The 27,781-nt window shown below is 50.1% G+C and overlaps 13 protein-coding genes across 13 annotated transcripts; 4 read left to right on the top strand and 9 right to left on the bottom strand.

Annotated features, from left to right (window-relative positions):
* Positions 1-303: 303 nt before the first annotated feature.
* Positions 304-1,499, bottom strand: N7481_002581 (uncharacterized protein; the record flags this gene model as incomplete). The annotated part of the gene is made up of 3 exons (XM_057261800.1): positions 304-901; positions 964-1,303; positions 1,460-1,499. The coding sequence occupies 3 exons, from the start codon at positions 1,497-1,499 to the stop codon at positions 304-306; spliced, it is 978 nt and encodes a 325-aa protein (XP_057126732.1).
* Positions 1,500-1,872: 373 nt separating this feature from the next.
* Positions 1,873-2,860, bottom strand: N7481_002582 (PQ-loop repeat-containing protein; the record flags this gene model as incomplete). The annotated part of the gene is made up of 4 exons (XM_057261801.1): positions 1,873-2,284; positions 2,365-2,562; positions 2,619-2,738; positions 2,808-2,860. 4 exons carry the CDS (start codon positions 2,858-2,860, stop codon positions 1,873-1,875), a joined length of 783 nt encoding a protein of 260 aa, XP_057126733.1.
* A 2,720-nt stretch (positions 2,861-5,580) lies between these two features.
* On the bottom strand, positions 5,581-5,838 carry N7481_002583 (Transcription factor; the record flags this gene model as incomplete). The annotated part of the gene is made up of 2 exons (XM_057261802.1): positions 5,581-5,710; positions 5,735-5,838. 2 exons carry the CDS (start codon positions 5,836-5,838, stop codon positions 5,581-5,583), a joined length of 234 nt encoding a protein of 77 aa, XP_057126734.1.
* A 751-nt stretch (positions 5,839-6,589) lies between these two features.
* N7481_002584 (ankyrin repeat domain-containing protein) lies at positions 6,590-11,164 on the bottom strand (the record flags this gene model as incomplete). Its single annotated transcript, XM_057261803.1, has 4 exons — positions 6,590-6,880; positions 6,966-8,055; positions 8,105-10,313; positions 10,369-11,164. 4 exons carry the CDS (start codon positions 11,162-11,164, stop codon positions 6,590-6,592), a joined length of 4,386 nt encoding a protein of 1,461 aa, XP_057126735.1.
* A 951-nt stretch (positions 11,165-12,115) lies between these two features.
* On the bottom strand, positions 12,116-12,612 carry N7481_002585 (major facilitator superfamily domain-containing protein; the record flags this gene model as incomplete). The annotated part of the gene is made up of 2 exons (XM_057261804.1): positions 12,116-12,534; positions 12,579-12,612. The coding sequence occupies 2 exons, from the start codon at positions 12,610-12,612 to the stop codon at positions 12,116-12,118; spliced, it is 453 nt and encodes a 150-aa protein (XP_057126736.1).
* A 2,386-nt stretch (positions 12,613-14,998) lies between these two features.
* Positions 14,999-15,454, top strand: N7481_002586 (uncharacterized protein; the record flags this gene model as incomplete). The annotated part of the gene is made up of 1 exon (XM_057261805.1): positions 14,999-15,454. One exon carries the CDS (start codon positions 14,999-15,001, stop codon positions 15,452-15,454), a length of 456 nt encoding a protein of 151 aa, XP_057126737.1.
* A 284-nt stretch (positions 15,455-15,738) lies between these two features.
* N7481_002587 (glucan 1,3-alpha-glucosidase ROT2) lies at positions 15,739-18,736 on the bottom strand (the record flags this gene model as incomplete). The annotated part of the gene is made up of 2 exons (XM_057261806.1): positions 15,739-18,587; positions 18,655-18,736. The coding sequence occupies 2 exons, from the start codon at positions 18,734-18,736 to the stop codon at positions 15,739-15,741; spliced, it is 2,931 nt and encodes a 976-aa protein (XP_057126738.1).
* A 418-nt stretch (positions 18,737-19,154) lies between these two features.
* N7481_002588 (nucleoside diphosphate kinase) lies at positions 19,155-19,915 on the top strand (the record flags this gene model as incomplete). Its single annotated transcript, XM_057261807.1, has 4 exons — positions 19,155-19,171; positions 19,300-19,330; positions 19,421-19,568; positions 19,650-19,915. The coding sequence occupies 4 exons, from the start codon at positions 19,155-19,157 to the stop codon at positions 19,913-19,915; spliced, it is 462 nt and encodes a 153-aa protein (XP_057126739.1).
* A 200-nt stretch (positions 19,916-20,115) lies between these two features.
* N7481_002589 (uncharacterized protein) lies at positions 20,116-20,772 on the bottom strand (the record flags this gene model as incomplete). The annotated part of the gene is made up of 1 exon (XM_057261808.1): positions 20,116-20,772. One exon carries the CDS (start codon positions 20,770-20,772, stop codon positions 20,116-20,118), a length of 657 nt encoding a protein of 218 aa, XP_057126740.1.
* A 514-nt stretch (positions 20,773-21,286) lies between these two features.
* On the top strand, positions 21,287-23,440 carry N7481_002590 (methylenetetrahydrofolate reductase (NAD(P)H) MET12; the record flags this gene model as incomplete). Its single annotated transcript, XM_057261809.1, has 3 exons — positions 21,287-21,376; positions 21,451-22,074; positions 22,130-23,440. The coding sequence occupies 3 exons, from the start codon at positions 21,287-21,289 to the stop codon at positions 23,438-23,440; spliced, it is 2,025 nt and encodes a 674-aa protein (XP_057126741.1).
* A 361-nt stretch (positions 23,441-23,801) lies between these two features.
* Positions 23,802-25,406, bottom strand: N7481_002591 (uncharacterized protein; the record flags this gene model as incomplete). Its single annotated transcript, XM_057261810.1, has 3 exons — positions 23,802-23,967; positions 24,034-25,063; positions 25,166-25,406. 3 exons carry the CDS (start codon positions 25,404-25,406, stop codon positions 23,802-23,804), a joined length of 1,437 nt encoding a protein of 478 aa, XP_057126742.1.
* Positions 25,407-25,657: 251 nt separating this feature from the next.
* On the top strand, positions 25,658-26,385 carry N7481_002592 (bifunctional thymidylate/uridylate kinase; the record flags this gene model as incomplete). Its single annotated transcript, XM_057261811.1, has 2 exons — positions 25,658-25,808; positions 25,862-26,385. 2 exons carry the CDS (start codon positions 25,658-25,660, stop codon positions 26,383-26,385), a joined length of 675 nt encoding a protein of 224 aa, XP_057126743.1.
* A 47-nt stretch (positions 26,386-26,432) lies between these two features.
* Positions 26,433-27,775, bottom strand: N7481_002593 (structure-specific endonuclease subunit SLX1; the record flags this gene model as incomplete). Its single annotated transcript, XM_057261812.1, has 2 exons — positions 26,433-27,381; positions 27,534-27,775. The coding sequence occupies 2 exons, from the start codon at positions 27,773-27,775 to the stop codon at positions 26,433-26,435; spliced, it is 1,191 nt and encodes a 396-aa protein (XP_057126744.1).
* Positions 27,776-27,781: the final 6 nt, after the last annotated feature.

The following is a 27,781-nucleotide window of genomic DNA, read 5'->3' on the forward strand; positions in this document are numbered from 1 at the left end:
AAATGGATACTTCACGATTTTAGATCGAGAATATGTGACGTGGGTCAGGCACGTGAAACCTCAGGCATCATTTTGTAATCTATAGAATGCATAGGAACAAGCGGCCATGCCATAGGGAAATCTCCCAACTTCGTGGAAAGACCAGTCAGCTGCCATATAGTACCTCGAACCCACAAATTGACGGTACCGAATCAATAGATACTTGTGGCCCGTCAATTGCTATTTTCGTCTGGGAAGCTCTATTTGTGAACCAATTCGACACGATTTATTCTTTTATCTATTCTCATACATAGACCCCAGAGTCTACCGGGAGATACCAATAACTCTTCGGATAGCCTCATCATTCTCCATAGCAGTGTCAATAACACCAGCAACCTTGAGAATATCAACAACATTCTCAATAACCTTGCGGTCCACACCACGCGTGGCATCCGTGAACTTGACATCCTTGAGCCACTCAACAGCATCTTCCTCAATGTAATTGCAGCCAAGCTCACCGGTACCAAGAAGCCTGACAACCTTGTTGGTATCGGCCTCAAAGTCCTTAATTCCCTGATCAAAGGCCTGGAAAAGCGCCGCAAGACGCTCATCCTGCTCCGGGTTCGGGAACAGTGCTGTGGACGCAACGATCATCCACGATGGCCAGGGAGTGAAGATCTCGCCGATATTCTTCAAAGGCGGGTTGGGCGTTTCGATTGTTGGGTGGAAGTACGGCTTGGTGGTGAAGTGCTCCCACATGAAGAACTCGGCTGATGGGTTGGGTGCTTGATCGGGCTTTTCCTTGTCGATACCGGTAACTCCGGCGCGCAGGGGTCCGAAGGGGCCCAGGGGCACGGTTTCCAGTGAGTCTGACTTCCACTTTTGCTGTTGTGCGAGGACAAAGGACATGATGTGGGAACCACTGTGAAACACAAGGTTAGTTTCTGTCTGATTCAGGGAATCGGGTGTGTGTGTCCTTCCTACCTTCCCAGTCGACTAACGCCGACTCTCTTGTTCTGCAAATCTGCTACTCCGTTGATTTCATCACGGTTGCGGCCCGTGACAATTGCCCAGCGCAGCGGGTTGTCGACCCAGTGGCCGATGACCTTGTATCCACCCTCTGCCGGGTTCTGAGGCTGGGTCTTGCCAGTTAGACCGGCAACCCAGCCTTCGGTGAGACCGATGCAGAGATCTATTTCATTGCTGCGCAGTGATGTGATCATATGTCCCGTGCCGGCAGGGAATGGGGTCAAGACGAGCTTGAATGGGAGAGAGGCGACAGCAGGAGAGCGGAGCGCCAGGTGAAGGGGTGTGAGATAGTGCTCTGTAATATAATCATTCCATTGTTAGCTTATTGGTCTGCATAAGTCCCTTGACAGGCGAAGCTGCTAGCATCAATTGCCCGCAAGCTTCTCTGGAGGGTCTCTCTGATGATGTCGCAATCGCGATGGAATGCTCGGTTCACGGAGGGGGTAGCTACCGGGCACATAGCCGATCCGAATAGTTGGCACAGTAGCCATTGTGAGTGTTTCGACTGTACAATTTGGTCACAGTGTAACCGCGGAAGAGAAGAAGGAAAGATCCTAGGATGGGACTGCAAGGTGGGCGTGGGGAAGGGACCGGCGATAAGCCTAAAGATCGGAGTGCATCGCGGGGCAGTTCCAGCACTTCCCGAAACGGCGACCATTTTATTACAGTGAGCATTTATCCACTGCTAATGTTATTAGACATCATTAGTGGTACGTCTTGGTTTTTGATTGCTGGGTAATGTTTAGAATATATTATTAATGTCATTTCAATCAGTATTACAAGTCTATAGGTCGCTATGTTTCCATGAATCCCGTCTATCTACAAGTCATGCAGAACGTGCTCACAACCGTGAGCTTTGAAAATTTAACCGATGCGGTTGAGTCGGATCTCCTTCTCCTCTTCGTCATCATCTTGGGGGTTACCTGCAGCCTTGACGTAGCCACGGGTGAACATGAAGTACTGGACGCCCAAGTAGGCGTCACAGATGCACTGGAAGATACCACACAGCTTGAAAGCCCATGGAATAGGGTCCGAGCTCATGAAGAAGTAGCCCATCTTGCAGCTATCACCGATAATCCAGGCGGCCAAGACGGAGAGTCGGAAGCCCTTGCAAGAGCCCGATCGGTGGTTGGCGATGATCTGGGGCACGGGGAGGGTGGCCTCGACGGCGAGACCAATGCAGCCCAGCAGGCTGATATAGGCGCTGAAGTCGGAGATCGGGGTAAGGTGGATGACAAAGAGGGCGGCAACGAAGTAGCCCAAGAAGACCCAATACCTGCAGAAATGGGAGGTCAGCACAAAATCGATATCGGGCAGGAATTGATCTCCAGGCGTCGGGGGTAGGGTAGGGCTTACGGCTTGGTGCTCCGCCACTGCCAAAAGTTATATGGTCGTGAAAATCCGCCCTTGGCACCGCTGAAAGGGGTGTGCTCCACTGTCTCTCTTGGTCGGTTGTCCAAAGCGACCTTCAAGAGGATCCCCTGCGTAAAGATCATCACCACCGCCTGCGCCAGCAGCGCGGCGGAGTAGTACTCTCCAAACCAATAGAAGACCCTGAGGCGATGTTATTATGCTGTTCGGCTATAGCGAATAGTTCCGAGGGGTCTTACTTCAAGATCGACGCGACTAGCATGATCAGAGGAATGTCCAGGGAGAAGCCGGCCGAACTCCTATTCCGATGAATGCTGAGAATCTGGTCTAGGTAGGAGGTGAGGGGCGAGGTGACAAGACTATTCAGCGAGAATGCAATTAGCTCCGATATCAAGGCAAATAGGTTGATAGCGAAATCCCAAACGTACAAAATGGGCGCGCCATAGTCAATGACCGCCTGGACGATCTCCCCGAAGGTCATGGTGATGAGGATGTTCCGCGACTTCCGGAGGGGAGTGCGATGATAGTCAAAGGGACAGCTCGTCGATCGCGTGGACAAGGAGGAGGGGACAATTGTCGACAAGGCAGTGCACGGGGAAATGGATCACCAGGAACAACCGAACAAGGGACCAAGACAAGAATTGGAGATCAACCAGGGGAGAGAGTAACGCGCAATTCGACGCTCGCGGCTTTTTTCGCAGCTGAGTCAGCCAGCCCCACTCAAACAAACCAGGGAAGCTTGTTTCTCTCCAGTTGGCACTTTGCCATTGGTTAGGTGGGAGTAGTATGGAATATTTACTTGAAACTACATAAGAATCCTTTGTTCTAATTATGCCCTAGTATCGTGACTTCCTGCCTAAAGTATATGATACATTACAGTACGATATCTCCATGTATTATTACGAGTATTAGGACTTCCATCTTCCCGCGTTCTATACAATCGAACTAGAACTATAGATAGCACTAATTTCTTCAAGTCAGCAAATTGACATGATAAATTTAGCCAAGTATGAATAGGAAAAACAACTCTATCCGCAAAATAATCAGTTATTTATGGAACCATTACCGGGAGTATAGTCCACTTGGCACCTGCACATAGCCACCTATGTCCGAAAGAAAAAATGACACACCACCCTAACCCTCGTGTTTGCCGCCTTGGGGGCCACAAACAACCTGGCTTGCTGACGCTGTACAAAACCAGATATGTTATGTTCATTACTATCCTACTCCCTGATCTGGTCTTGGTTATCTTCTCTCGAAGGACGAAGTGAGAATTTCGTCAGTATGAGGTATGGGAGCGAATAGGACTACCTGAAGAAAATCGTAATTCTTGAACCAATTCCCTACTATGTAGAGTTTGGACCAGCAGCTGCTATGGATGGAACGACCGATGGTGATCTTCTATTGTAGCTTGATTTTGTATCCACCACGTACCACTCTTTCTATCACGAATTGCGAGGACCTTATAATTGATAACTGCTTGAGTTCGACGCCAAGAGCTTTGACTTCGACGGATACAATTACTAGCCCACTTAATATCGGTCGCAACCTACCTATTCTACCATCGCACAGATAAACCTTTGTGCGGACCCCCGCTGAACTAACAAACTAACGGCGTGCGACTAAGACGCGGTTAGTGGTTTTTTGGGTGCCGCCCGGTCGAGAAGGGCGAGTGCTCAATAAATAGGGTGAATCAAATTTGGTGGGAACAGTCGCTCAATCTTGTATAGGATGAATTTGGTTTGTTCGAGCCCCTATGATAAACTCTAATAGACCTCAGCTGGTGACGAAAAAGGCCACCTATCAGAATATGTTATATACACTGGATGGGATACCAGGCGGCCGTAAGAGCATAAAAAAAAGTGCAATGTCGAGCATTGGGGCGAACGGTGAATGATGTAGCTAGCGGCTTGAGCAATCGTGAGTGGCATGGACACAAGTTCCTCGATTAGCTAAACCAAATCTTGTTTCTCTGTATTGTCATCTACCTTCTTCTGCATTAAAACCAACGCCTCGACCCCGTATTCATTGGTCGCACGTCGATCGGATTCTTCCTATAGCCAACTATGTCAAATGCTAGTCCTTTATTCCTGCTCGTGATGATGTTAGAGCAATTCGTATTTTCGAGAAGGTACAGTAGCGGTGGCTGCTTCGGGGCATGCGTCGGGATGCTTGCTTGGGCCTCTATCCGAGTAGTTAATGGCTTCCGAAGGAGCTCGTCATCATCGACATTGCTAAGGACAATTTTCCATTTTAAAAATTACCCATCTCACTTCAGTGGCAATAGTAGCAAGTTATATAGGCAAGTGAGACTGCAGCGAGCTATCAGCCAAACATGGCCCCAATTCGCAGTATAGTCTTTCGAACTGCACCACGGCACCATCGCATACTTGACCTTGGGCTTTGGAAGGCCAGCGGAGCGACGTCTCAGAAGACTGAGCTCAACGAATCTCCTTCTTTGTTTCCTCTCCCCACGCTGTTTGGGATTTTGTACCTCGGAGAGCCGTTGTGGGTGTGAGTATAAATTCTATTTTGTGCGTATTATATCTGCCATTGACATTTAAAACGAAGGTTGTGCTATTGACACTGGTAATCACCGACTCGGACTTTACATTACTTTCCCAGCAATATGAAAGAGCCACATATTATAGACCCGATTACCCCCGTCTGATAGATTATAACTGAGTAGAATACATTCGATGGGAACTTTTCTATCCATATACAGCAAAAGGTGGATCATACGGGCCAGCTTGCGTTGTTTCATAAGGGTCAAATAAATCAAAGAAGACATAATCGAGTACGTGTTGCCCTTCGTTGTTTGACAACAGCAAGATATAGCGTGCACGTTTATATGGAAATATTTCCACTCGTCAAAACTTGTTCAAGATGAGCTAGTTTTGGAAAAGAAGCCTCAGGGTATGGAGGGGTAGCAAATCACGTAATAAGGGTAATGTGACAAACCAATAGAACCGTGCAGTTATTTTTTCAAGGGTGTCTTCTCTTACATCCATCATCTGACACTTCTGGGTGCGCGCTGACTATCTGTTAACCTCACGTAATTCCCTGCCGTCCAGGCCACCTCATCCAAAATCGCGTCTTCCCACTAACCTACACACTTACAGCGTCGGGAACATACCGTAAGACTAAAACTTGCGGAATTGGCTCTTTCCGTAGCTCTGGCCCATTCGGCCAGGTTTCCAACTACGTTTGCAGCCCCTTGTACAGTGCCTCTGCCTTCACAAACACATCCTCAAAGTCTGAATTTACCTCGTCATCATCCAAAAGCTTCTCCACATGCAGCATGACATCGGTCAAATCGACAAGGCCCTTCCTTACTTCAGGCAAATGCGCTTACTTTGTGGTGTAGGCCACCTGGTTCGATCTCGGATAGGGGGACCACTCAATGTCATGGTCGCCTCCGATCTCAATCTCAGATACCGGTAGTGGTAAGAATGTCATTTTTTGTAGCTTCATTGACATTTCCCTGCCTTCAGTCACCATCCCTAATTCCCCCATAGTAGAAGAAACGGGGTCGAAACCATATTGATGTCATTGGAAAATACAGCAACCCTGAAGGGAATATTCTCTAAGGGATACTAAAGAAGGTGTGGGAGGAGATATGGTTATCTGACATAGTGTAACGAACTGGTGTTGTTACCATTCGTGGATGCCTCATGCCTACGGCACCACTCTAGGCATCCACGCCTACACCTGTGTATCTAGCCTTCTATCTTAGCTTCCTTCTTATTCTCCTCAAGCTATTACTTTCGTCGAACCGCTACTGCTTCCTTTGCTTCGTATGCTACGCCGTACGTTGATCTCTGTGAGTATCTGAGCATCCTCACACATAGCTTACTATTCTGGTTTACCGTGGTTTTGTATGCCCATTAAAAAAAAAAGATTGAATTAATGTTGGGGTCCAATAGTACTCGTATGATGGGACTAAAAGGGTCGTGGCACTCTCTTCAATAGGTCATGAATTGCGTAGACGTGAACAGAAATCTTGCTACTTCTCTAGGATTAAGCTAGGTGCAAGTAGAGATTGAATACGTATATAACAGGTAGCCGTAGAAGCTAGATGAGGGATTGTAGCTGTGTGACAATGTCCTTATATCCCTTCTGTACCGCCCACCACAGCGGCGTCCGTCCATCGTTGTCCATCGCGTGCGGATCGACCTTTTTATTCTGGAGAAGCTGCGTGACAATGTCCTTATGTCCCTCCTGTACTGCCCCCCCATAGCGGCGTCTGTCCAAATTTATCCTTTGCGTCAGGATCAACCTTTTCATTCTGGAGGAGCTGTGTGACAATGTCCTTATGTCCCTCCTGTACTGCTCCCCATAGCGGCGTCCGTCCATAGTTGTCCTTTGCGTCTGGATCGACCTTTTTATTCAGAAGAAGCTGTATGACAATATCCTTATATCCCTTCTGTACTGCCCCCCATAGCGGCGTCTGTCCAAAAGTATCCTTTGCGTCAGGATCAACCTTTTTATTCTGGAGAAGCTGTATGACAATGTCCTTATGTCCCTTCTGTACTGCCCCCCCATAGCGGCGTCTGTCCAAATTTATCCTTCGCGTCAGGATCAACCTTTTCATTCTGGAGGAGCTGCGTGACAATGTCCTTATGTCCCTCCTGTACTGCCCCCCATAGCGGCGTCCGTCCATCGTTATCCTTTACGTTCGGATCAACCTTTTTATTCAGGAGGAGCTGTGTAACGATGTCCTTATGTCCCTCCTGTACTGCCCACCATAGCAGCGTCAGTCCAATGTGGGACTTCGCGTCCGGATCGACCTTTTCATTCTGGAGGAGCTGTGTGACAATGTCCTTATGTCCCTTCTGTACTGCCCACCATAGCGGCGTCCGTCCATTGTAGGCCCTTGCGTCCGGATCAACCTTTTCATTCTGGAGGAGCTGTATGACAATGTCCGTATGTTCATTCTGTACCGCCCCCCATAGCGGCGTCAGTCTATCGTTGTTCATCGCGTCCGGATCGACCTTTTTATTCTGGAGAAGCTGTATGACAATATCCTTATGTCCCTCCTGTACTGCCGCCCATAGCGGCGTCCGTCCATCGTTATCCTTTACGTTCGGATCAACCTTTTTATTCAGGAGGAGCTGCGTAACGATGTCCTTATGTCCCTCCTGTACTGCCCACAATAGCAGCGTCTGTCCATTGTTGTCCTTTGCGTCCGGATTAACCTTTTCATTCTGGAGGAGCTGTGTGACAATGTCCTTATGTCCATTCTGTACCGCCCACCATAGCGGCGTCAGTCCATAGTTGTCCATCGCGTCCGGATCAACCTTTTTATTCAGGAGGAGCTGTGTGACAATGTCTTTATGTCCCTTCTGTACCGCCCCCCATAGCGGCGTCCGTCCATTGTTGTCCATTGTGTCTGGATTGACCTTTTTATTCTGGAGGAGCTGTGTGACAATGTCCTTATGTCCATTCTGTACCGCCCACCATAGCGGCGTCAGTCCATTGTTGTCCATCGCGTCCGGATCGACCTTTTTATTCAGGAGGAGCTGTGTGACAATGTCTTTATGTCCAATTTGTGCCGCCCACCATAGCGGCGTCCGTCCATCGTTGTCCCTATTGTCGGGGGAAACACGACTGTCTCTCAGTAACAGCCTAGTCACTTCTTGAAACCCTGCTTCTGACGCATACGATAAAGGCGTCCTATGTGCAGTATCCTCCGAATTCGGGAAGGCCCCCCCCATCTATTAACTCTGTAAGGGCGTCGATATGCCCTTTTTGTGCCGCATATGACAGTGGCGTTCTGCCTCTGCTGTCTCGGAAGTCCGGGCTACTTATTAATTGCAGCAGTGCAAATACCACCTGGGCCCATCCATGCATCGCCGCCAAAAGAAGGGCTTTCCCTTTCTGTTCATTCTCCATCTTGGATGCCGGATAAGTGACAAGAAGAAGTGCTGATGTCAAGTTTTCTTTTTCTATCGCGGCTAGAAGGTCGGCACTACTGGCTTCGGGTTGCGCGATTCGATCCGCAACATGAACGTAGTGATCAATAACTTGGTGCACAAGACGGCGAGACTTCTCATTCTGGAGCCAAGAAATTCCTTTCTTGCCAAATGCTCTTGTGCTCTCATCCATCAAGGCCCATCGGTATAACTCGCACAGAGCAATTGTCGCTTGCTCGGCGAGTTTCTGATCCTTGGGTTCATTAATTACATCTGCACAACCATGCTGTGTTTGAGTGCAGATGTTCCATACCCACCGTAACGTTGTTTCTGCCTTGTTCCACTCATTGAACCGTCGTCGCTCCTTGGTGCTTTTCCTTACTGCTTCCAAGGCACTTATTGCAGAAGGTGTTTTGAGTCGAGGAATCAACAAAGGCATAACACAAAGTGCAGCTTCCTGCCTTGAGCCTAATCTCATTTCCGTAAACAGTCTAACAATCTCAGTCACTAGACTATTCTCGAGTCGAAACCCTTTGTCCTCTTGAACTTTAACAGGTCCAAAGTCATCCACGATGTCAAGAATGCTCGTAAAAAATGATACAAACACCTCCTGGGCACAAGCCGACACAAGGGAGCCTTTAATCGCAGCGGAAAACTTTTTGGAACTATTAGAGTCTTGACTCTGCGACAATTCTGCAGCTCTCCTGCCAAAGAAACGAACCCGTGGCGGGAGGGACTGTATAGCTGACGAAGAATTTTTCCTGGCTGTCGCATCCTTCTGACCCGTTTTTGTCCATAAAGTGCTTGCGTCTCTATGGTCAACGACTTCGGCGGGTAGAGCGTATTCCTCGTGTGTAATTATATTTATGTCGTCACCGAGCCATATGTCCAAATCCATTTTGATGGCTCTGTCTGTTGGAACAATCCGCCGTGACTGAATATTATCAGCCGTAGATTTCGTGAGACCAGTCTCTAGGTCTTCGATTTCTATTGCTGGATCAGACTTTAACGACCAAACCCACAGACCGAGGATTCCTTCTAGCTCCAGTCTGTTTTTCAATAACCAAGGGCTTCCTGGAGCTCCTGGATCTTGAGCTAATTCCAGGTAAATTGTCTGCCTCTCTGGGTTGTCGTTTACTTGTTTGCCGATGGTGCAATCGATGCCCCAAAACATCGATTGGGCTTCTTTCGGCTCTCGCTGGATCTTGACTTTCCACCCTGCCTTGATCTCGGCCATGGAGAAAATTATCTTCAAGGTAGCCTCGATCAAATCAGCTAACTGCCGACTCTTGCTTCGGACCTCGACCATTTCATTCTTGAAATCCCTCGCCGATGAAGTAGATGAATCAGTCAGCGATGCAAGTCGAGTTCGATACGCCAACAATATGGCGGCTGCATTTTGACGCTTGTTGGGAAATGGATGTTCGAGGTTCATTCTCTTTATGTCAGGTGCACCACAAAGTCTCCAAAAGGGGCGGCATTGACTATCAAGGGGTGACGAGTCAGATAATTTCTTGTCTGGCTGACCAGAAGATGATGATCTAGGTGTCGGTGAATCCGCATCCCTTTTGATGTCTTTATCAATAACATCACGGCCAATGCGCAAGGCGAGCCAGTCGAGTTCGTGACCAACAACCTCATCCGGAAATTTAGCAAAGCAGTTATCATCGGGTTTTAGTCGCTGCATGCGGAGTGCAGCGCGAGCCGTGCTCATGATCATAATGACTCCCAGCTGGGCGATGGAGACTGCCGAATGTATACCACGAAGCCCGGTGAATTGTAAGACAAAGCCAGAGATAGTGGTGCCAATAGCTATCCAGACTTCAAAATTCGGTTCCTGGGACCCGTTCTTCCTTGAAGTTATGTATCTCTTCAATTTGTTGTCGCAATCCGTGTGAGAGAATGCGTCAAAGGTTTGATCGCCTATGATTTGACCGCCAGGCTGTACCCAATACATACACAATTTGTCGGTCTCATTTTCTTGGCGGTCCCAGATATCTTCCTGGGTGCTCCGACCCACTAGAGATGCGCAATGGAACATTCCGCCACAGACAAGAACAGTCCCGATTATCACCAGTGGACATGCATAGGATTCGGGGGGGGCTGTCATCGTTGCCCCATTTCAGGTAGTATGTCGCAATACCAGCAAAGACTAAAACACCGACCTGCAGAATCAGGCCAACAATAGCAATTGTGTAGAAAACATAGGTCGGTTGTTTCTTGATTCCGATATTGAGAGAGAGATTCGGAGCAAAAGTCGTAAGGGGTACATTCGATTCGAAGGTATCCGATTTGCAGCCTGACTCGGTGTCCTCGTGTGTTTTCTCCGGTGTTTCCTTTCGCCACAGCGCTTTGCCCTTCTGCTTTATTCTCTTTCGCCATAGCGCCTTACCCTTGTGTTTTTCAAGGTATTGCTGAAATGTGTATATTCCGGCCGTGTCATCGCTCGAATTGCTGAAGACATGATCAGGGTCGTGGACCACCTCTAGAATCTTTGGACGGCCGAAGACGCGCGCAATGCCACCACTGTTATAGAGCTCACACACATCCCGACTGGTCGAGGTGCAGAGCTCAGCCTCCGCATTTCCCGCTCCTTCTTGAGCTCTACCGATAAACGCACGTAGAGATGGAGTCCCACACACACGAATAGCAGAGACGACCCCTGTGAGGATTCCCATCGGCGCCATTGCGAAAATGAAGTAATCGGTTTTCGTGATGCTCTCGCTGAGGTACTGCTTCGTGATTTGTTCACCGAAGAGGGATAGGAATGGCGCAAGATCGGTTGCGAGATTGTTTGAGAAGTCGTCCCAGCCGCCCGCGCGGACTACTGGGAGGGCGACTAGGATTGCGAATAAAAGATGGGTGAACATTCTCGGTCAGTGCAATTCAAGGTTTTAGAAAAAAAAACACCGCTAGACTTCTGCTTTTTAGGATGAAGGCCTCATTCCGCTAATTCACAAACTGCAATGAGGCTGAAAAGTTGCGGTGGTGCCAAAAATAAACGCTGAGAGGGTTGGGATTGTACGTAGCGCCCAGCTTTGCGTTCCTATTCGCTGGATACAGAGTTTCAATAGCATCCACACTTGCAGGCGCTTTTCTTCCAGCATCTGCATACGGGTTTTTGATCGCTGGTGAGCCGGCGAAATGCAATACCAAATGCTATTATGCGGAATTTCTTGTTGACGTGCAAAATTACCCCAGGGCTGACGACCGCGGATCGGTTTGGAATCAATCCGTTCATTGGTTCATTCTGGGTGTACCACAGGGAAAGAAATTGGGCATGACGGATCGACATTGACCAATTCCTGATTAGTTTAGATATGTAGTATTGGTTGCGGGCCGAGAACCACTCTTGATTCCTTGCTAGAGTCAATCAGGGAATGGCAGTATCGAAGGTTCCACGTGTTCCCGCCTCATCGCTCCCGGAAGACGGGCACAATCCAGCCTACCCACTCGCATCTGCTTCTCTTGCGGTTCCTCACTAGCCTTGTTGAGTAAGGGCTTTGTTATTCACAAACACGATCCATTTAGTTATCACTGACGGTCACACGCTTATTCCAAGAGATCGAATGTACTTCCAAAGTTGGTCGATGACCAAGATAGATGAGAAATGGTTGGCTCTTGGTTTGAGAGGAACTGAAAGTCGCTGCGGGGCGTTCGAGGTCCATGTTGTCCAACACTAAACCTGTGGTGTTATTGGGCGGGCCGTGCCTTGGATCGTGGGGTCTAGCGCCAGGGCCACTGCGAATTGAAGACGTTGATTACCCGCCGCCACCATTCCAATATTACAAACAAATTGTACTTGTCATGGGGAGAAGTGCCTAGACCAATGCTCTCTCAGCCACTAAGACGGCCTGTGTGTTGATGTGCAGAAGCTGTCCAATAATAAGTTTTACGCGCCCTAAGCTGAACCCTAGATATCGCGCGTTTGGATTTGGATTTTTAAGTGGGTTCTCCGCATCATCAGCATAATACCAATCGACGAGAATAGCACCTTCCTTTGCTCGCGTGGGGACGATAGGTATCGACTTCGCTTTGTCGTTTCCATGTTGCTCGTCTGCCTCTAGGCAGCCTTCTGTGAAGGGTGTAGTGTTGAAAGTTGAGGAGCGACTGAGAAAAACACTCCTCTTATAGTTACCTGAGTTGGACGCCTGTTGTTTGAGCATTCTATCTGCTTCGATGATCGAACCATTCATCAATTCGATCCATGGATCACGCAGTTTGAAGCCGGGCTTCTCTTCTGGATATTGAAAGTACTTATTCTTTGTCAAGAAACGAACCAACTGCCCAAGGGGGCATCTCGGATATCATCTGCCATTGTCTTGATTGCTTTGGCGCTTTTATCAGCGCCTTCCTTTTTTTTCCCGTTATGTTTCGGCGTTAAGCTCGAACTAATTCCGAGTTGTCATTTTAGAACAGTGGCGGAGAGAGCAACCTTCACAATGTGACTAATAAAAATTCATTTTTTGTTACTCATCAAATGGTGCATCATAACTAAAAAATCACGGCCCTTTCAATCGATACCGTTATCTCCGGGAGCGTCATTGGTTCCCAACGTCTCGATGAGTAAAATGCCCTGACTCCGACGAACCTGACTAGATGACACAAGACGTTATGCTGTCAGGCCTAACGCGAATATTCGGATAACAATTTTTATCTTTACGAGGGAGCCTTCTCCCATATTTGCAGACGAGTTACACTTCTCATGGACATCTAAATGATAACAAATAAATTCTGTGCGTGTCGGGCTGAAACGCGAATATGAATCTGTCGGTTTCTGAACGCGCTTTAACGCCATCGAGGTTCCGGCAATGAGATCCTATCCCCGCCTGCATCTGGACGGGCTAATTCTGGAAAACTTTTCTTTAGAAGGACTAAAGCGGAATATATCTTCCTCGGATAACGGAGGCAAAGGTAAAGTCCATGGTGCGACACTATTCATCCGACTTCAATTCGTCAGGCCGCCAAGACCATATGAAGATATCTGCGGATTCTCTTCAAACGCTCGAAGACATGGTGATCAAACAAAACAGCCTTGCTCAAATCAGGACGCGGAATACGAGGTGAAAACGAGAATGATTCAGGGGTAGCTAGAATTGAGGTCGCATGAGAGCTTCAAGCTCGCGTTGCGATAGTACCGAAATCGCCGTGTTCCCCCCTGCCCAGCGGCTAAACCCATGACTCGAAATGAGAAATACATATGGCCCCCTTCTTCAATATTTCTGGTCAGTGAATAGTATTGATACAAACTATTCTGGGCGTCATCGATACTGCTGGGTCAACCGGCTAATATTGCAAAAGCTGGAAATTAAGAAGGTAGGTCCAGTCTTCTACAAAGGAGTAGCCTCTTTTGACCTGTTATATCTTTGTTAAGGTACACACTTACCTTCTTCATGGGCCCGACCCGGAAACTTCCATCGAAGAGACGATGGATGCGCTCCAGGATCTCTACAAACAGGGCAAATTTGACAAGGTGCGTTCTCTCGGCTGAGCCTTTTGTGAAAGTTCCACCAAACGGGTAAACTGAAAACAGATACCGCGATCCCCTTATAAACAACTTTATGAGATCTAACACCCGGAACACCGTACCCTCAGAATCAAATTGAAAACGTCGTGAACAGAGGCTATTTCTAGAGCAATGGAAGCTTTAGATCGGACAGCTTGGCAGAGGTACTACAGGCCAATCACTCTTCATTTTGCCGTCCGGCTGAAGTAGCCCGCACAGCAGTCGTGCGACCATGGGTGATAATTCTCACCCAGGTTCTCAGTTTCCCGTCAAGCACTCACCCTTTTCGCCCCAGGTCGCGCGACAGAAAAGCGGCGATCAGCTGTTTCCCCACTAAGCTAGGCCGATCGATTGGCGAGCCTGGCCATTTGGCGTGGCTAAAACACAGTAAGTAGTGCGGTGGGTGCCGCCCGGGTGAGAATGGGGTGAGCGCCGCTTTAGCGTCGCGCGACCCGGGTGATTAGGGTGAGTGTACAATAGACAGGGTGAGAACGGGGTGACACCGGGTGAGAATCATACTTGTCATGCAAGGATTACGTTTTGACCCTCCAGGCTGAAGTGAAACATACATCATTGGCTGGCCTACCACTAGGACTCAATACGGAGTAGTACTATGTAGTCGATTGTGTCTACGCGGTGGCTTCGGCTTCGGTGGGGCTCCAACGCCTTTGCCGCTCGTTAGCCCCAGGTCAGTCAATTAGCCGATGCCATTAATCTTCTTTTTCATTATAACTGCCATTCCTGTTCAATTCCTTTGCGTAATATATCACAAGCGTGGAATGTCTCTTATATCTATTTTAGGTCTTCGATATTCTTGCTGTGTTTCTGCAACTCGAGCGTCTATCAGTCTTATAATGTTTGGAATTAGATTATACTACCAATGTTAGTAGAGTCCATTCACTACTACTACTGCTTTGAAAGTACCAGTATGGAATACCTATGATAATATTGCGCTATAGGTAAATCCACACCACGATGCAACTTCCCTGCTTTATTCACTGTTCCCACCTGGTCCTCGTCCTGTCTTAGGCTAATCTCCAACACATCACCATCTGAAAGTTGACCTCTACCTTTCAACCCAATCCCCAAATCCCACAAGCAGTCTTGTGAGTTCTCGTTTACTTAATGAGTTCCAAAGCCTCGACCAGTATCTGACCAGTTCAAAACAGCCATACACACCTCGATTCCAACCCTCACAATGAGATACTTAAGAAACGACTATCCACGCCCCCTCCTCGAGCAACTCAATGATGTCTACGATGACCTGCCCCCAGTACCACCAGCACACGTCTACATCGTCACGACAAAAAACTTCGAGGACAAAAAAAACCCAAAGTTCAGCATAATCGAAACCCATCACTCACTCATAGTGGCGCACCGACAAGCCACGAACCTTTTCAAGAGCAAGTACCTAATGTGGTTCATGCAGTCACTCAATTTCGAAAACTGGGCTCGTGCGGGCGAGAACCTTGAAATTGAAATCTGGGCTCGGGGGCAGGAGGACCTTAAAGGTTTCGATCATATTGTGAAATGGGAGGTTTATGACCAAGGTGGACTCGATCTTGAGGCTTGGAGGAGGTCTAAGGATGACCCCAATAACATCGAGTTTCTGGGGTCTGTTGAGGTGGAGTATCATCTTATTAATGGAATTTGATGGGTGGATTTCAAGGGGTCGGGTTCGCTTCTATCTGCTGAGATCTATCTATGGTATCGGGGAGGCTGACATGTTCCATAGTGGGGATTTCCCACCTCGACCGTGACCTGCACACCTACACCCCGTGGGAGGAGTTTTTACGGTGGCAATTTACTATGGCGTTCATCCATTATGTTCGGGGATGTACGGAGCACGAATCAAATGACTGAATTGTATATGCTTTAACGTATGCTGAATCTAAATTCTCACATATATGCCATGTTACACGATGGGGAACACATCGCTTAGAACTCTATCCGCCATGTTTTTCCGATGCCAACGTTCGGACTCTTCACAACGGCGTAGGGTGCCTTACCACTCTCCTGCTCATAGTATTCAAGGACAGCAATTGAGCCTGTCTTGGCCCCGTCTTCAATGATAACAACAGTGCTCTTGTCCTTCCACTCCTTGGGAGGGTCGATGATGACAACGCGCTCAACGGTAACTCCGGCCATGGTCTTGAGGTACTCGGCAGTCTTAGCGCCCTTAGTACCGAGATTCTCGGAGGACAGAACGGAGTCACGGTACTGGAACTGGCGGTGGATGTAAGCCCCACGCTCGTAGTCGAAGGTCTCTCCATCATCCACGTAAAGGGAACCCTCAGCTTCGCCCTTCTTGTTTAGAGTAAGGATGAGAGTGTAGGGATCCCAACGCATGAGAGCGCTGCTGCGACGAGGGCGGTCCCGACGGGGTACGATGTGACCACCTTGGATCAGGAGAGGAATCTTGTCCTCGGGGGCTGGGACGGTGTGTCGCTTGCCTGCGCCCTGGTAAACTGTAAAGTCAAAGTAATCGTAGTATTTTTCGTCATCGGCGATATAGATGGTAGTGGTGAATGTGTTCTCTGTCACAACAGGCTTGGCAAGGAGACCGGTAGCACCCAGGTACAACTGGTCATCGATGGCGAATCCTGCCTCATTCTCGGGGAAGACGTAGTACTGGGGACGCACAATAGGAGTACCATTGACGGATGCCTCATGGAAGGCAGTGTACCAAGCAGGCAAGAGCTGGTATCTCAGGCGGATTGCCTGGGAAATGATGGTGCGGTGCGGCTCGCTGATCAGATAAGGCTCACGACGGCGGGTATCAATATGAGCATGGGCGCGGAAGAAAGGATACCAAATGCCAGCTTGGTACCATCTAGTGAGAAGATCCTTGTCCGGGTTGTGGAAGAAACCACCGACATCAGCACCGGCAAAGGGGAAACCTGCAATGCCGTTGGTCAGGACCATTGGCAGAGAAGCACCGAGATGGTCCCAAGTAGCCTGATTATCACCGGTCCACATGGCCGACATGCGCTGGGCACCGGCATAGTAAGAACGGGTCAGGATGAACGGCCGGCGCACTTCGCCCTTCTTGCGCTCCAACATGGCTTGGTAGGTAGCATTGACAAGAGTGATACCGTTCACATTGTGAATATCACGGTGCTCCCAGTTACCAAAGTGGAGGTTATCCTTAGGCATAGTAGTCTCTGGACCATTGAAGACCGAGGGCTCATTCATGTCGTTCCAAATGAAAAGATTGGAAAGCGATCCCTTGAATCTATCGAATTTGTGGAGACTATTCCACCATGGGAACGAAGCCGGGTTAAAGCAGTCAACCCAGTTCGACGAACCAGGCCAGCACCACCCATCGTATATCTCGCCGTCCTTGTTGAGAACAGCAAGATTTTTGCTTTTCAGCTCCTGCGAGACGAAATAATCATCCTTATTTTTGATGTGGGGATCGATGAGAACCACAAGCTTACGCTCGGATTCGTCCAGCTTTTCCTGCATACCCTTAGGGTTGGGGAAAGTGAGAGGATCCCAAGTGAAGTATTTCCGGTCATCAGTATACTCCAGATCCAGCCAGATAACATCGTAGGGGATCTGGTATTTATCGAATTTGGCATCGACCTCCTTCACGTCCTCATCGGTGACATAGTTCCAGCGGCACTGGTGATAAGCGATGGCGAAGTGCTGAGGCAGCTGGGTGTAACCGGTCAGCTGGCCGTAGGTTTTGCTGATGTCCTGTGGCGTGGGTCCCAAAAAGACGAAAAGATCGATTCTACCCGCCTCGGAGAACCAGTGGGTCTTTGTGTTGCTTTTAGAATGAGCACTCATCGAAAGCGGGTTCGAGTTCGCTGCCTCTTTGACAATATCGATCCAAGTCTCCGCGGCGTTAAGCCAGAACACACCGACGGTAGAATCCTTACGGTGCGCCTGCATGAACGGAATAGCTCCATACAGGGTCATGGGACTGTTGAGCTCATACTCGAAAACATCAGAGTTGTACAAGCGGTACGGCTGTTCGTGGTTGCCCGGTCCTCCTCTGTTGTCATGGTTAGCCACAATACAAGCACATGGGGGCAATGGATCTAACCTAGTCTCACGCAGTGAAAGAGAGTCAGCGTGCTCGGGGATACCGAACACATGATTATAACCGGGGAAAGTAACATCAAGACCCACACTCTCGGGGCCGCGGGGCTTCGAGTCGGTGTTGCCGCCAAAGGATTCCTCCCACCAGGTGCCCTCCTCCTCAGGCGACTCGCCCTCCTTGTGCTCGACCTTCGGCCGCCAGTGCTCCATGTTCAGCAAGCCCTGGTGGTTGATTTGAACATGAGTCTCGCCGTCTCTCTGAAACTCAACCTCGAAAGGTGCATGGCGAATAATCGCCTGGAATTTGTCCTCGGGTCCGTACAAAATATTGGTGAAACCAGTCTCGGTCTGGGCATTCAACTTGGCGGACTTGCTCACTTCTAAGCCACCCACAATAACCCATTTCTCGGTCTCGTCGTACCTCTTCTTGTTTGCTTTGCTATCATGTCGGACCTCGATATCGCCCTTAAGGCGCTTCTCCTCGTCAACAATGATACGCGCCGCACCGGACTCGAGAAAGGAGACCGTGACAGGCATGCGAATTTTCTCATGTGTAGATGTAGTTTTGATGAGGATACCGTTCAATTGGCCATCCTTGAAGTGAATTGTAGCGGGGTCAAGCTCGTAGGGTGAGCTCCACGAGGCACCTTGGGCGGAGGCGTTGTCGGCGAGCGCTCGGTTGCGCTTACAGAAACCGGACTGCTGGCATGTCTTGAAATTTTCATGTTTGACCGTTACTATACACCAAAACACCAAAGTCATTAGCGATTGAAGCGATGTCATGCGGCGGAGTAGGGATCTCACCTCCGGGTACAACAATGCATGCGATAAGAACCACGAAGGACAGAAAGAGTGTCCAAGGGGACATCGGCCGGCTCCGGGCCATGGTGAAGAATGTAGAGCAATCAGAGACCCTCACTCTCTGACTAGTAGGTGGGTTGGAGTGTAAGATGTTGACCTGCAACGGACGGCGGATAACCTGTCAAGATCAACAGGGAAGCTCCAGGCTGGCCTGACGGTGGAGATTGGAGCTGGGGTAAGACACCTGAGGGATGAGGCAATAAGGCATCAAGGTCAGGTGGTGTCAGTCAGGTGTCGGGCTCTAAGGCATAAAGGCACCAAGGCATTCATGCATATTAACCTGAGACCTGAGGCCACCAACCACCAATCACCAATCAAGCCCCACCAACGGAGCAGCAGCGGGCAAAAAAAGGCTCAGGTATTTATTAATAAATCTCCTCCCCTCCTCCTTCTCCTCCTCATCCCTTGCTGATTACCATATCTTCAATCATCAATCCTTCACCATGTCCGACGAGCAGACGTAAGCTATCCTCCTCTCTTTTCAATTGCCTTCTTCCTTTCCCTTACCCCACTCCTACTCTCATTTCTCCTCCCTACCTTGCGGTCTACCCCTCCTTCTCTAGCGGTCAAGCTAATCAATTGCCTCAGCTTCATTGCCATCAAGCCCGATGGTGTCCAGGTATGAGCATAGAATCCTGCAGGCCGACGCAGTCGCGGACCGACGGCCCAATCATCAATTGAGAACCCTGAAATCTAATGCGAACTATAGCGTGGACTCATTGGCCCCATCATCTCTCGCTTCGAGAACCGTGGCTTCAAGCTCGTTGCCATGAAGCTGGCCTCCCCCAGCCAGGAGCACCTCGAGAAGCACTACGCTGACCTCGCTGGCAAGCCATTCTTCAAGGGTCTCGTCGCCTGTGAGTTTCCCCCCCCTCCGATGCTTCCGCGAGCTGCTCTTCTAGCTCGAAATGCGACCCTAGCTAACCCCACCCCTTCAGACATGCTGAGCGGCCCCATCTGCGCCATGGTCTGGGAGGGCAAGGACGCCGTCAAGACCGGCCGCACCATCCTGGGCGCCACCAACCCCCTGGCCTCCGCTCCCGGCACCATCCGTGGCGACTACGCCCTGGACGTCGGCCGCAACGTCTGCCACGGTTCCGACTCCGTCGAGAACGCCAAGAAGGAGATTGCCCTCTGGTTCACTCCCACCGAGCTGATCAAGTGGAAGCACTCCCAGGCCAGCTGGATCTTCGAGAAAGAGTAAGAAGTTTCTCGTCTCCCATAGAGCCTTTAGCCTGATGGGTGTTCACCCTCGGCTGCTTGCAATATAAAGTTGCGATAGCTGAAGATAAAACGCCTGGACGGCTGCCAAAATCCAATACACAAGCTTCATATGATTTATGAACATGTTTCCATTTCTTTTCCTTTATGAATTATAGTACAGTGGTATCCGCAAACGATACTTCAGTTCCGACTGAATAACCGCTTCGCCATGCGAGTTGTCGGGCTGAGGATCGACCTCGCAAACCACGGCGTAGCCCAGACACTCGCAACTATTCGGAAAGGCAATAATGCTTTGGTGATTGCGTAGGCCGTCGCGAATTCCAGAACTAAGCGTACACCAGCTTGTTGCTGTCCACTACGGTGTTCTACTACTGTAGTCTCATGTTCCTTCACAGCGCTAACGTCCGATTCCTCTGCCCAGCCCTTCTTCTTTAACCATCGCCCGAATCGGGCCGCTCCCTCGTCGAACGCATTGCCCTCGCTCTCCCCCGAGCCAGAGCTGAGGTCGGGCATCCAATTCCCGTAGTGAAATGCGCCCACCAGGCCAAACAGTGGTAACACAGCAGTCATTTCGTGCAGGATGAGGAAGGATGTAACATGGGTCACCGGAGCTCCCAGTAACGGCGTCGTAACGGTTCGAAGGAAGCGAGGGAGACGATCATTGAACTGGCGCAAGCGTGAGCGAACATCTTTTGGGGAAGAAGCTGGTGGTCGCCCGGGCTGTGGTGATGGAGGAGGAGAAGGCGTGGAGAAACCTCGTCGTGGCTGCGGTCGAGACCATTGCGCGGCCCGAGGGCGCATTGAACGACTGAAGCTTGCTAGGCTATAGTTCGCCATGGTCAAGGAAGAGAGGGTTCAGGGGAAGATATCGGGGAGGAACGGCTCAGGAGAAAGCGGATAGCATGACTCGCTTTGGCAATGGAAACCCGCTCGAGACCCGTTGAAGGGAAGAAATGAAATGTCGTGCTTCTAAGTCTCCGTTTAATCGCGTCTCGTATCGCGCTGAGGTAATCCTTTCCCGGTCGATCTTTTATTTTTTCCCGTCTTAATTCTTAATTCTACTAATTGTTATTTTTTAGTCCGAATGCCACGGAGCTAGGGAAAAATCAAATAGAATAATGTTATAAGGTCAAATAATACCAAAACCATCCCACATATCCCACATTTGTCCCCCGGAAAACCCCCCCTCAATGTCCGATCTAGAATCGTGCGGGCGGCCGGCAGACGTCGACATCATCTTTCCCGATGCGATCAGGTGTGGCCTTTTAGGAAGTCCATGACGGTCCACTTCAAACCCACTTCTCTCTCTTCTTTCTTCACCCCCTCCTATTGCCCTCCAACACCCTTCGCAATGGAGAAGAAAATCACAGAGAAGATTGCGGCGCTGCCGCCAGATGCAAATTACTTCTCCCTGGAGTTCTTCCCTCCAAAGACCCGGATGGTGGGGTAACCCCGCGGCGCTCTTTTGCCCCCAGGTACAAGGATGACATGCTAATGATTGAGGTTGTTGTATAGGGTTTCGCGAACCTGTCTGCGCGTCTGGAGCGGATGGCACAGGCCCTACGTCCGTTATTCGTCACAGTCACTTGGGGTGCAGGCGGAAGCACGGCGGCCCGTTCCCTTGAGCTGGCCGAAGTTTGCCAGCGCCAACTGCAGTTGACCACTGTACTGCACTTGACATGTACCAACATGAGTCGCGCCTTGGTGGACATGGCCCTGGAGGAGGCCAAGGTCCTTGGTATTCGCAATATCCTCGCCCTCCGCGGAGACCCACCTCGCAGTGAAGAATACAATATGCATGGGGAGGACGATAGCAACAAGGATTTCACCTTTGCGGTTGATCTTGTCAAATACATTCGCAAGCAGCATGGTGATTACTTCTGTCTTGGTGTTGCTGGATACCCCGAGGGTCACCCGGCCGATTCGTTCCAGGATGTCCAGGATCCTGCCCGTGATATTCCTTATTTGGTTGAGAAGACCAAGGCTGGCGCGGACTTCATCATGACCCAGCTTACATACGATCTGGAGGCGTACCAGAAGTATGAGGCCATGCTTCGCAACCACGAGTCTGGCGTTTTCAAGACCATCCCCATCATCCCGGGCTTGATGCCTGTCCACAGTTACAAGATTCTTACCCGTGTAACAAAGCTCAGTCACGTCAAGATTCCCCCCCCCTATCGCTAAGCGCATGGAGGATCTGAAGCACGACGATGATGCCGTCAAGCGGGCCGGTGTTGACATCGTGAGCAATATTGTCGGAGGCATCCAGGAGCTTCCATCTCCAGGCCCACGCGGTTTCCACTTCTACACCCTGAACTTGGAGAAGACGGTCTCTTTCATCCTGGAGCGATGTGATTTGATCCCACCATTTTCCAAAATCGACGATGACTTGGCCATTGAGGAGTTCGATGGCCCTCCTCTCGACTCCCAGGTTCGCTCATTATCTAGACGTTGGGCGTCATCCACCAACTCTCAGCCGTACAACCGAGTTATCGTCGACAAGATGTCTGCGCATGAGTCTTCCAAGGACTCCGTGCATGAGGCTCTGGCAACTGGCGCTGGTTTACCAGCCCTGCCTCCGGGTCGTGGAACGACTCTTCAAATTTCCGAGGGCCTGGGTGCGCTTGGTAGAGAGGCTACCTGGGATGATTTCCCCAACGGTCGATGGGGTGATGCCCGCTCTCCTGCTTTCGGTGAGATCGACGGCTACGGTCCTTCTCTCCACGTCACCTCTGCAGTTGCCCGTCGACTGTGGGGTCACCCAGTTGATCGAAAGGATATCAACACACTCTTCCGTCGACACGTGTCCGGAGAACTGCACATGGTACCCTGGTCAGAGGGTGGTGCCGAGGAGGATGGCCCTGGTTTGAATGCCGAGACTGAGCTTATTCGGCCCGAGCTGCTCAAGCTCATTGATGGCCGAGGCTGGTGGACCCTGGCCTCGCAGCCTGCTGTGAACGGCGTCCGCAGCGACCACCATATCTTCGGCTGGGGCCCCCAGCGTGAGGGCTTTGTCTTCCAGAAGCCCTTCGTTGAGTTTTTCTGCTCTAATAACGACTACATGAATATCCTCAAGCCACTATTTGAAAAGCACGGCCACGACAAGCTGTGTTGGTTCGCTACAAATACCACCGGAGCCTTCGAGTCTTCACTCCCCAGCCAACCCGCTGACGTCGAGCTCGACGACCTCGGTTCAAACCCCGAAAGCGTGAACGCTGTTACCTGGGGTGTCTTCCGCGGCAAGGAAATCGTGACACCCACCATCATTGAAGAAGTCAGTTTCCGCGCTTGGGGCGAGGAGGCTTTCCGTATCTGGGACGAGTGGCGTCGGATTTACCCCCGTGGTTCGCCTACGGAGCGCTTCCTTGATACCACCAAGAATGAGGCCTGGCTCGTCTGCGTGGTTGGCCAGCAGTTTGGCGCCGGTGTCCCGGCCGGTTCGAAGGAGGAAGAGGACGAGGTGAAATGGATGTGGCGAGTTCTGGCGGGCGAGACTCAGGATTGAAGAGTTATACGTCCCGCATATACTCGATATACCCCCTCTACTAGAGATATGAAAGCGTGACACACCTAGTTTGATTATGAGAAAGGATGATGGCATTACGAGATCTTGGGCTCCTGTACAGTACTCTTGAGCTTGGAAACTGATGGGATGAATTTTATGAAATTTCAGTAGTAACGTGGCCCCCGGGACTTGGATTTTCTTATGCAATGTATTTCTCGATGAACTTTGAAAGTTCCCATATATACACACGCTTACAAGATGGACTCGCAGTATGAACGCCAATTCAGAAAATGCAACAAAAGCATAGACCAAACAAGGAAAACAAAATATGCTAATGACTCGGAGAAAGAAAGGTCATTCATTACACCTTCTTAGCAAATCCGTGGTGCTCAAGTCCACTGGCATCGGTATCCGGCGTCGCAACAGAAGACTGTGACTCGGCGAATTTCTGTGAAACATCATCGAGACGCCCGTACACGCGCGGTCCGCGCTTGTGAGGACCGGCTTGAAGTTGGTAGCCGCGCAACCTATTTATTTCCGAATCAGTAAAACAAAACAAAAGAAAAATATTACCAAACGTCAAATCAACATACCTAGGTCCTTCGCCAGTCCGCTGAGGCAACTCGGAGACATACATACGGCTGAAAGACTGCACATCCTCCTCAAATGTCCCACGCTGAATACTATCCCGCACACCCGCGAAGAAGACATCCATGACATGGTAATTGTGCATTTGAAGAAGAGCCCACGCAGCCATTTCCTTCGCATTGAGGAGATGATTGAAGTAAGCACGGTGGTGTTTCCGACAGGCGTAGCATTGACAGCCATCACTCAGGGCAGATACATCCTTCGCCGTATCTGCAGACCACAAGTCAATGCCAAGGGCTTTGGGCTGCAAAGCTGACCCATTCGCATTCGCATTCACATCCGATGCAGTGGGGAATGTGAAGTCCAACGCAATTCCCGCATCCGAGCACTCGCCAACAAAAGGAAGAGTCAACAAATCTCCACCAAGAGAAACGTCCCTAAGCAAATCGTGCGGACCACCCGGCTGGCTAAGCAATAGACGAGGCAAAGCACCCAACGACTCAGGAATCTGCGCCAAAGAAGCAGATTCGTACAACGCAAGGCCAGAAACGTGACTCTTCAATTCATCCTGCAAATCATCCAGGTAAAGCGATTGCTGCGCATTATCCAACGGCAGTACAGGGGCGAAGTACGCAGTATCCGTTGACTTTTGCTTTTGCTCCGCTGGTACTGATTTGCCGTATAATCTTTCCAATGCGTCTTGTGTAAAGGCGTGCGTGCGGTCGACCATTTTCGCCCGCCTTTTGACGCCTGGTTCGCGGCCGTACACGATATCTGCAAGTCCGATGGCGATATCTGGTTTCAGGGTCCGGATTGAGTCTAGGTACTGGTGTGCGGGAAGTTGGCGGAATCCGACTGAGGTTAGGATTGCGATTGAGGTATCGGTGTTATTGGGTGGGCAGGGGATTGCGGGGAATCGGCGCGGGGCGAGGATTATGGGCATGTCGTCGGTTGCGCAGATGAAATTTCGTAAGGGGGATTCGCCTTCGGTGACGGGGATGTTGTATACTGGTGAGGGGTTTTTCTTGGTGATGACTGGTTTGGAGTGTTCAAGTTAGTCGCGTGCTCGGTCTAGATGAGGGTTGGGGTAGGATGGGGTGGGATGGGATAGGAGGAGTAGTATATAATAATACGTACAGTCTTCTAATCCAATGTAGAGGCTGTTCAAGGCCGTTTCTTTACGCAGCATGTCGTGCGCAATGTGTGGCACAGTGCCCCGCGATGTGAGAGGGATATAATGCGGCGTTGAGAGTGTCTTGCGGCCGGCGAGTGCCAATTTACCCAGTCGGGGTACCATGACGGGCGCAGAGGCTGCCAGGACACTGAAGGTCATCTTTTCAGACTTGAACTGCGAGGGTTCCATGGTGATTGTGGTCATTGTAACGGAGACATGCTGGGGTTGAGGTTGGCGATCTTATCGGGCGGCAGAAAAAAGATGGGAAATCCCCAGGAACCGACAGGAACCCGTTCTGGCTGGGCCCGCGTTCCAAGGTTGAGACATTCCTTCTTCACCTCTGTCGATTGCCACCTTTAACAAGTCATTCGTTTCTTAGCGCTTTTTCTTGTGATACTTGAAATCACACATCTAATCCCTCGAGGTACATTCAAATATCGATATCGACATCTAGAATGGCTGGCCAGGCTGGACACGAGTCGACGCGTCGTGGGGCGCTCATCGTCGTCGAGGGACTCGACCGCGCGGGCAAATCGAGCCAATGTGAGAAGCTACGAGACTATTTGTCCGAACAAGGACATACCGTGAAATACATTCGATTCCCAGGTACTTTGATGAATGTGCTCAATCGCAATGTGAATGCTCTAATTCGTGCGCAGACAGGACAACACCCATCGGGAAGCTCATAGATAGTTATCTGCGTGGCTCAACCGATCAAGAGGATCACTCCATCCACCTGCTCTTCTCCGCCAATCGCTGGGAGGTCGCCAAGTCGATTCAAGAAGATATCGCCAACGGTATCACGATAATTGTGGACCGCTATTCATACTCCGGCGCCGTGTATTCAGCCGCCAAAGCCAACCCCACATTGTCTCTCGAGTGGGCATGGCAACCAGAGATCGGTCTTCCTCGTCCGGATATTTGCCTTTTCCTTAGCATATCTGCTGAGGAAGCTGCGAAACGGGGAGGCTTCGGTGCTGAGCGGTACGAGAATGAGGCGATGCAGACCCGCGTTCGTGAACTCTTCCGTACTCTGTTTGAACGCCAGGAAGATGTTTCCATTATCGATGCGGGGAAGTCTCTGGAAGATGTTTCCAAGGATATTCAAGTTGTTGTTTCGGAGTGTGTCGGGCGTCTGGGCGCGATTGGACCGTTGAGAACATTGGGACCCCTGGTCAATTAGTTCCAGCAGCTAATTACGATATCATAATAATGTAAATACATCACGCATCATTCCACGATTTCAGCATCGTCCCATTCACTGTCTTCGATGACAATTTCCAGTCTGGAAGGCGGAGGAGGAGTCGGTAACCGTTGTCGGCCATCGTAATCTGAGTCTGAATCCAGGTCTCCTCCGTCAAACCAGTCGTCTTCCAGTTGTGGATCGTCTTGAGTCAATTCACTCGCCAAACCACCTGCTTGTTGCGATGAGGGTTCAACGGAAGTTTGCCGAGCATCTTTAGTTTTATTCTTGCGGTCACGTTTATCCTTTCTCCGCAGAATTTCTTGAGCTTCTTTTTCGGCCCGGTTGCGAAGGCTCAATTCTTGCATCATCAATGGCCACGGCACAGTTTCCTTGCATGCAGGACATGTGCCTTTTGTCGGTATGAGACTATCCGGATCACCTTCTGCTTCGAGGAATTTCGTAGATAAGCATAAAAGATGGGTTGTACCGCGGCACGGTTCCCGTGGACAAACCACGATCTGCTCGGCGAGAGGAAGAACAGCGGCTTTGCAAATGTGACACTTCAGTCCCTCTGCATCATCAAGAAGAAACATAGATTTCTCCAAATATATCTCTAGTTTCGAATAGTCCACCGTAAGCTTATCGATGCTACCCACCGCTTCGCTTTCGGTCGCTGTCGCTGTCGCTTTTCCAGGGCAATCTCCGTCCAGAATCAATTTCTTGTCAGGCAGGGGTACATTGACGCGGTCATTCCAGATGCGCCAGACCCGGTGGACATCTGCACAGAAAAAGCGAACACGCAAGGGCCAGCTGGAAAAGTAGGTGGAGCGAAGAAGCGTATGAAGATCTTCCAGGTGAGCGGTCAATGATCTACGCGAGCGCGAATTACGCGGCTTTGTCTTGCCGGTCTTGGAATTGATGATGACCTTTGAGCGGGAGACTTCATCGTCGGATTCGATGTGCCGGGTTCTTTCGGGGTGTTGCCAGGCCCATCTAGGTCACGATACATTCAAGTTAGGCATGTATGCGGCATAAGCGAGGATGCACTAGCGTAGCGCGTTCCAAGTCACAGTGCATGATGAAAACGGGGAAACCCGAGTCGAAACCTCGAATCGAAACGAATCGAAACTTGAACTTGAACTTACTCGAATTGTAGGGCACCGATGCGACTCATAAAGCCTTCCACGACAAGAACCATTTCCCATGGTCGTAAGTTATCGCGGGATGTTCGCTTTGCTCCACCTTTGGCGGTTCCGTTGTGTTGAGCTAGCCGTCTGATTGGATTTGGCGTTGAGCCGATATATAATGAGGAGTGTCGAACAGTGGACCGGAGAAGATAGCAACCGTAGTAGGCTGGAATGGGTCGAGGCTCCTCTTGAATATCCATGATTGT

This window comes from Penicillium waksmanii (assembly GCF_028829765.1).
Source record: "Penicillium waksmanii strain IBT 27052 chromosome Unknown utg000002l:1.0-3326099.0:1.0-3328782.0, whole genome shotgun sequence".
NCBI classification, from domain to species: Eukaryota; Fungi; Ascomycota; class Eurotiomycetes; order Eurotiales; family Aspergillaceae; genus Penicillium; species Penicillium waksmanii.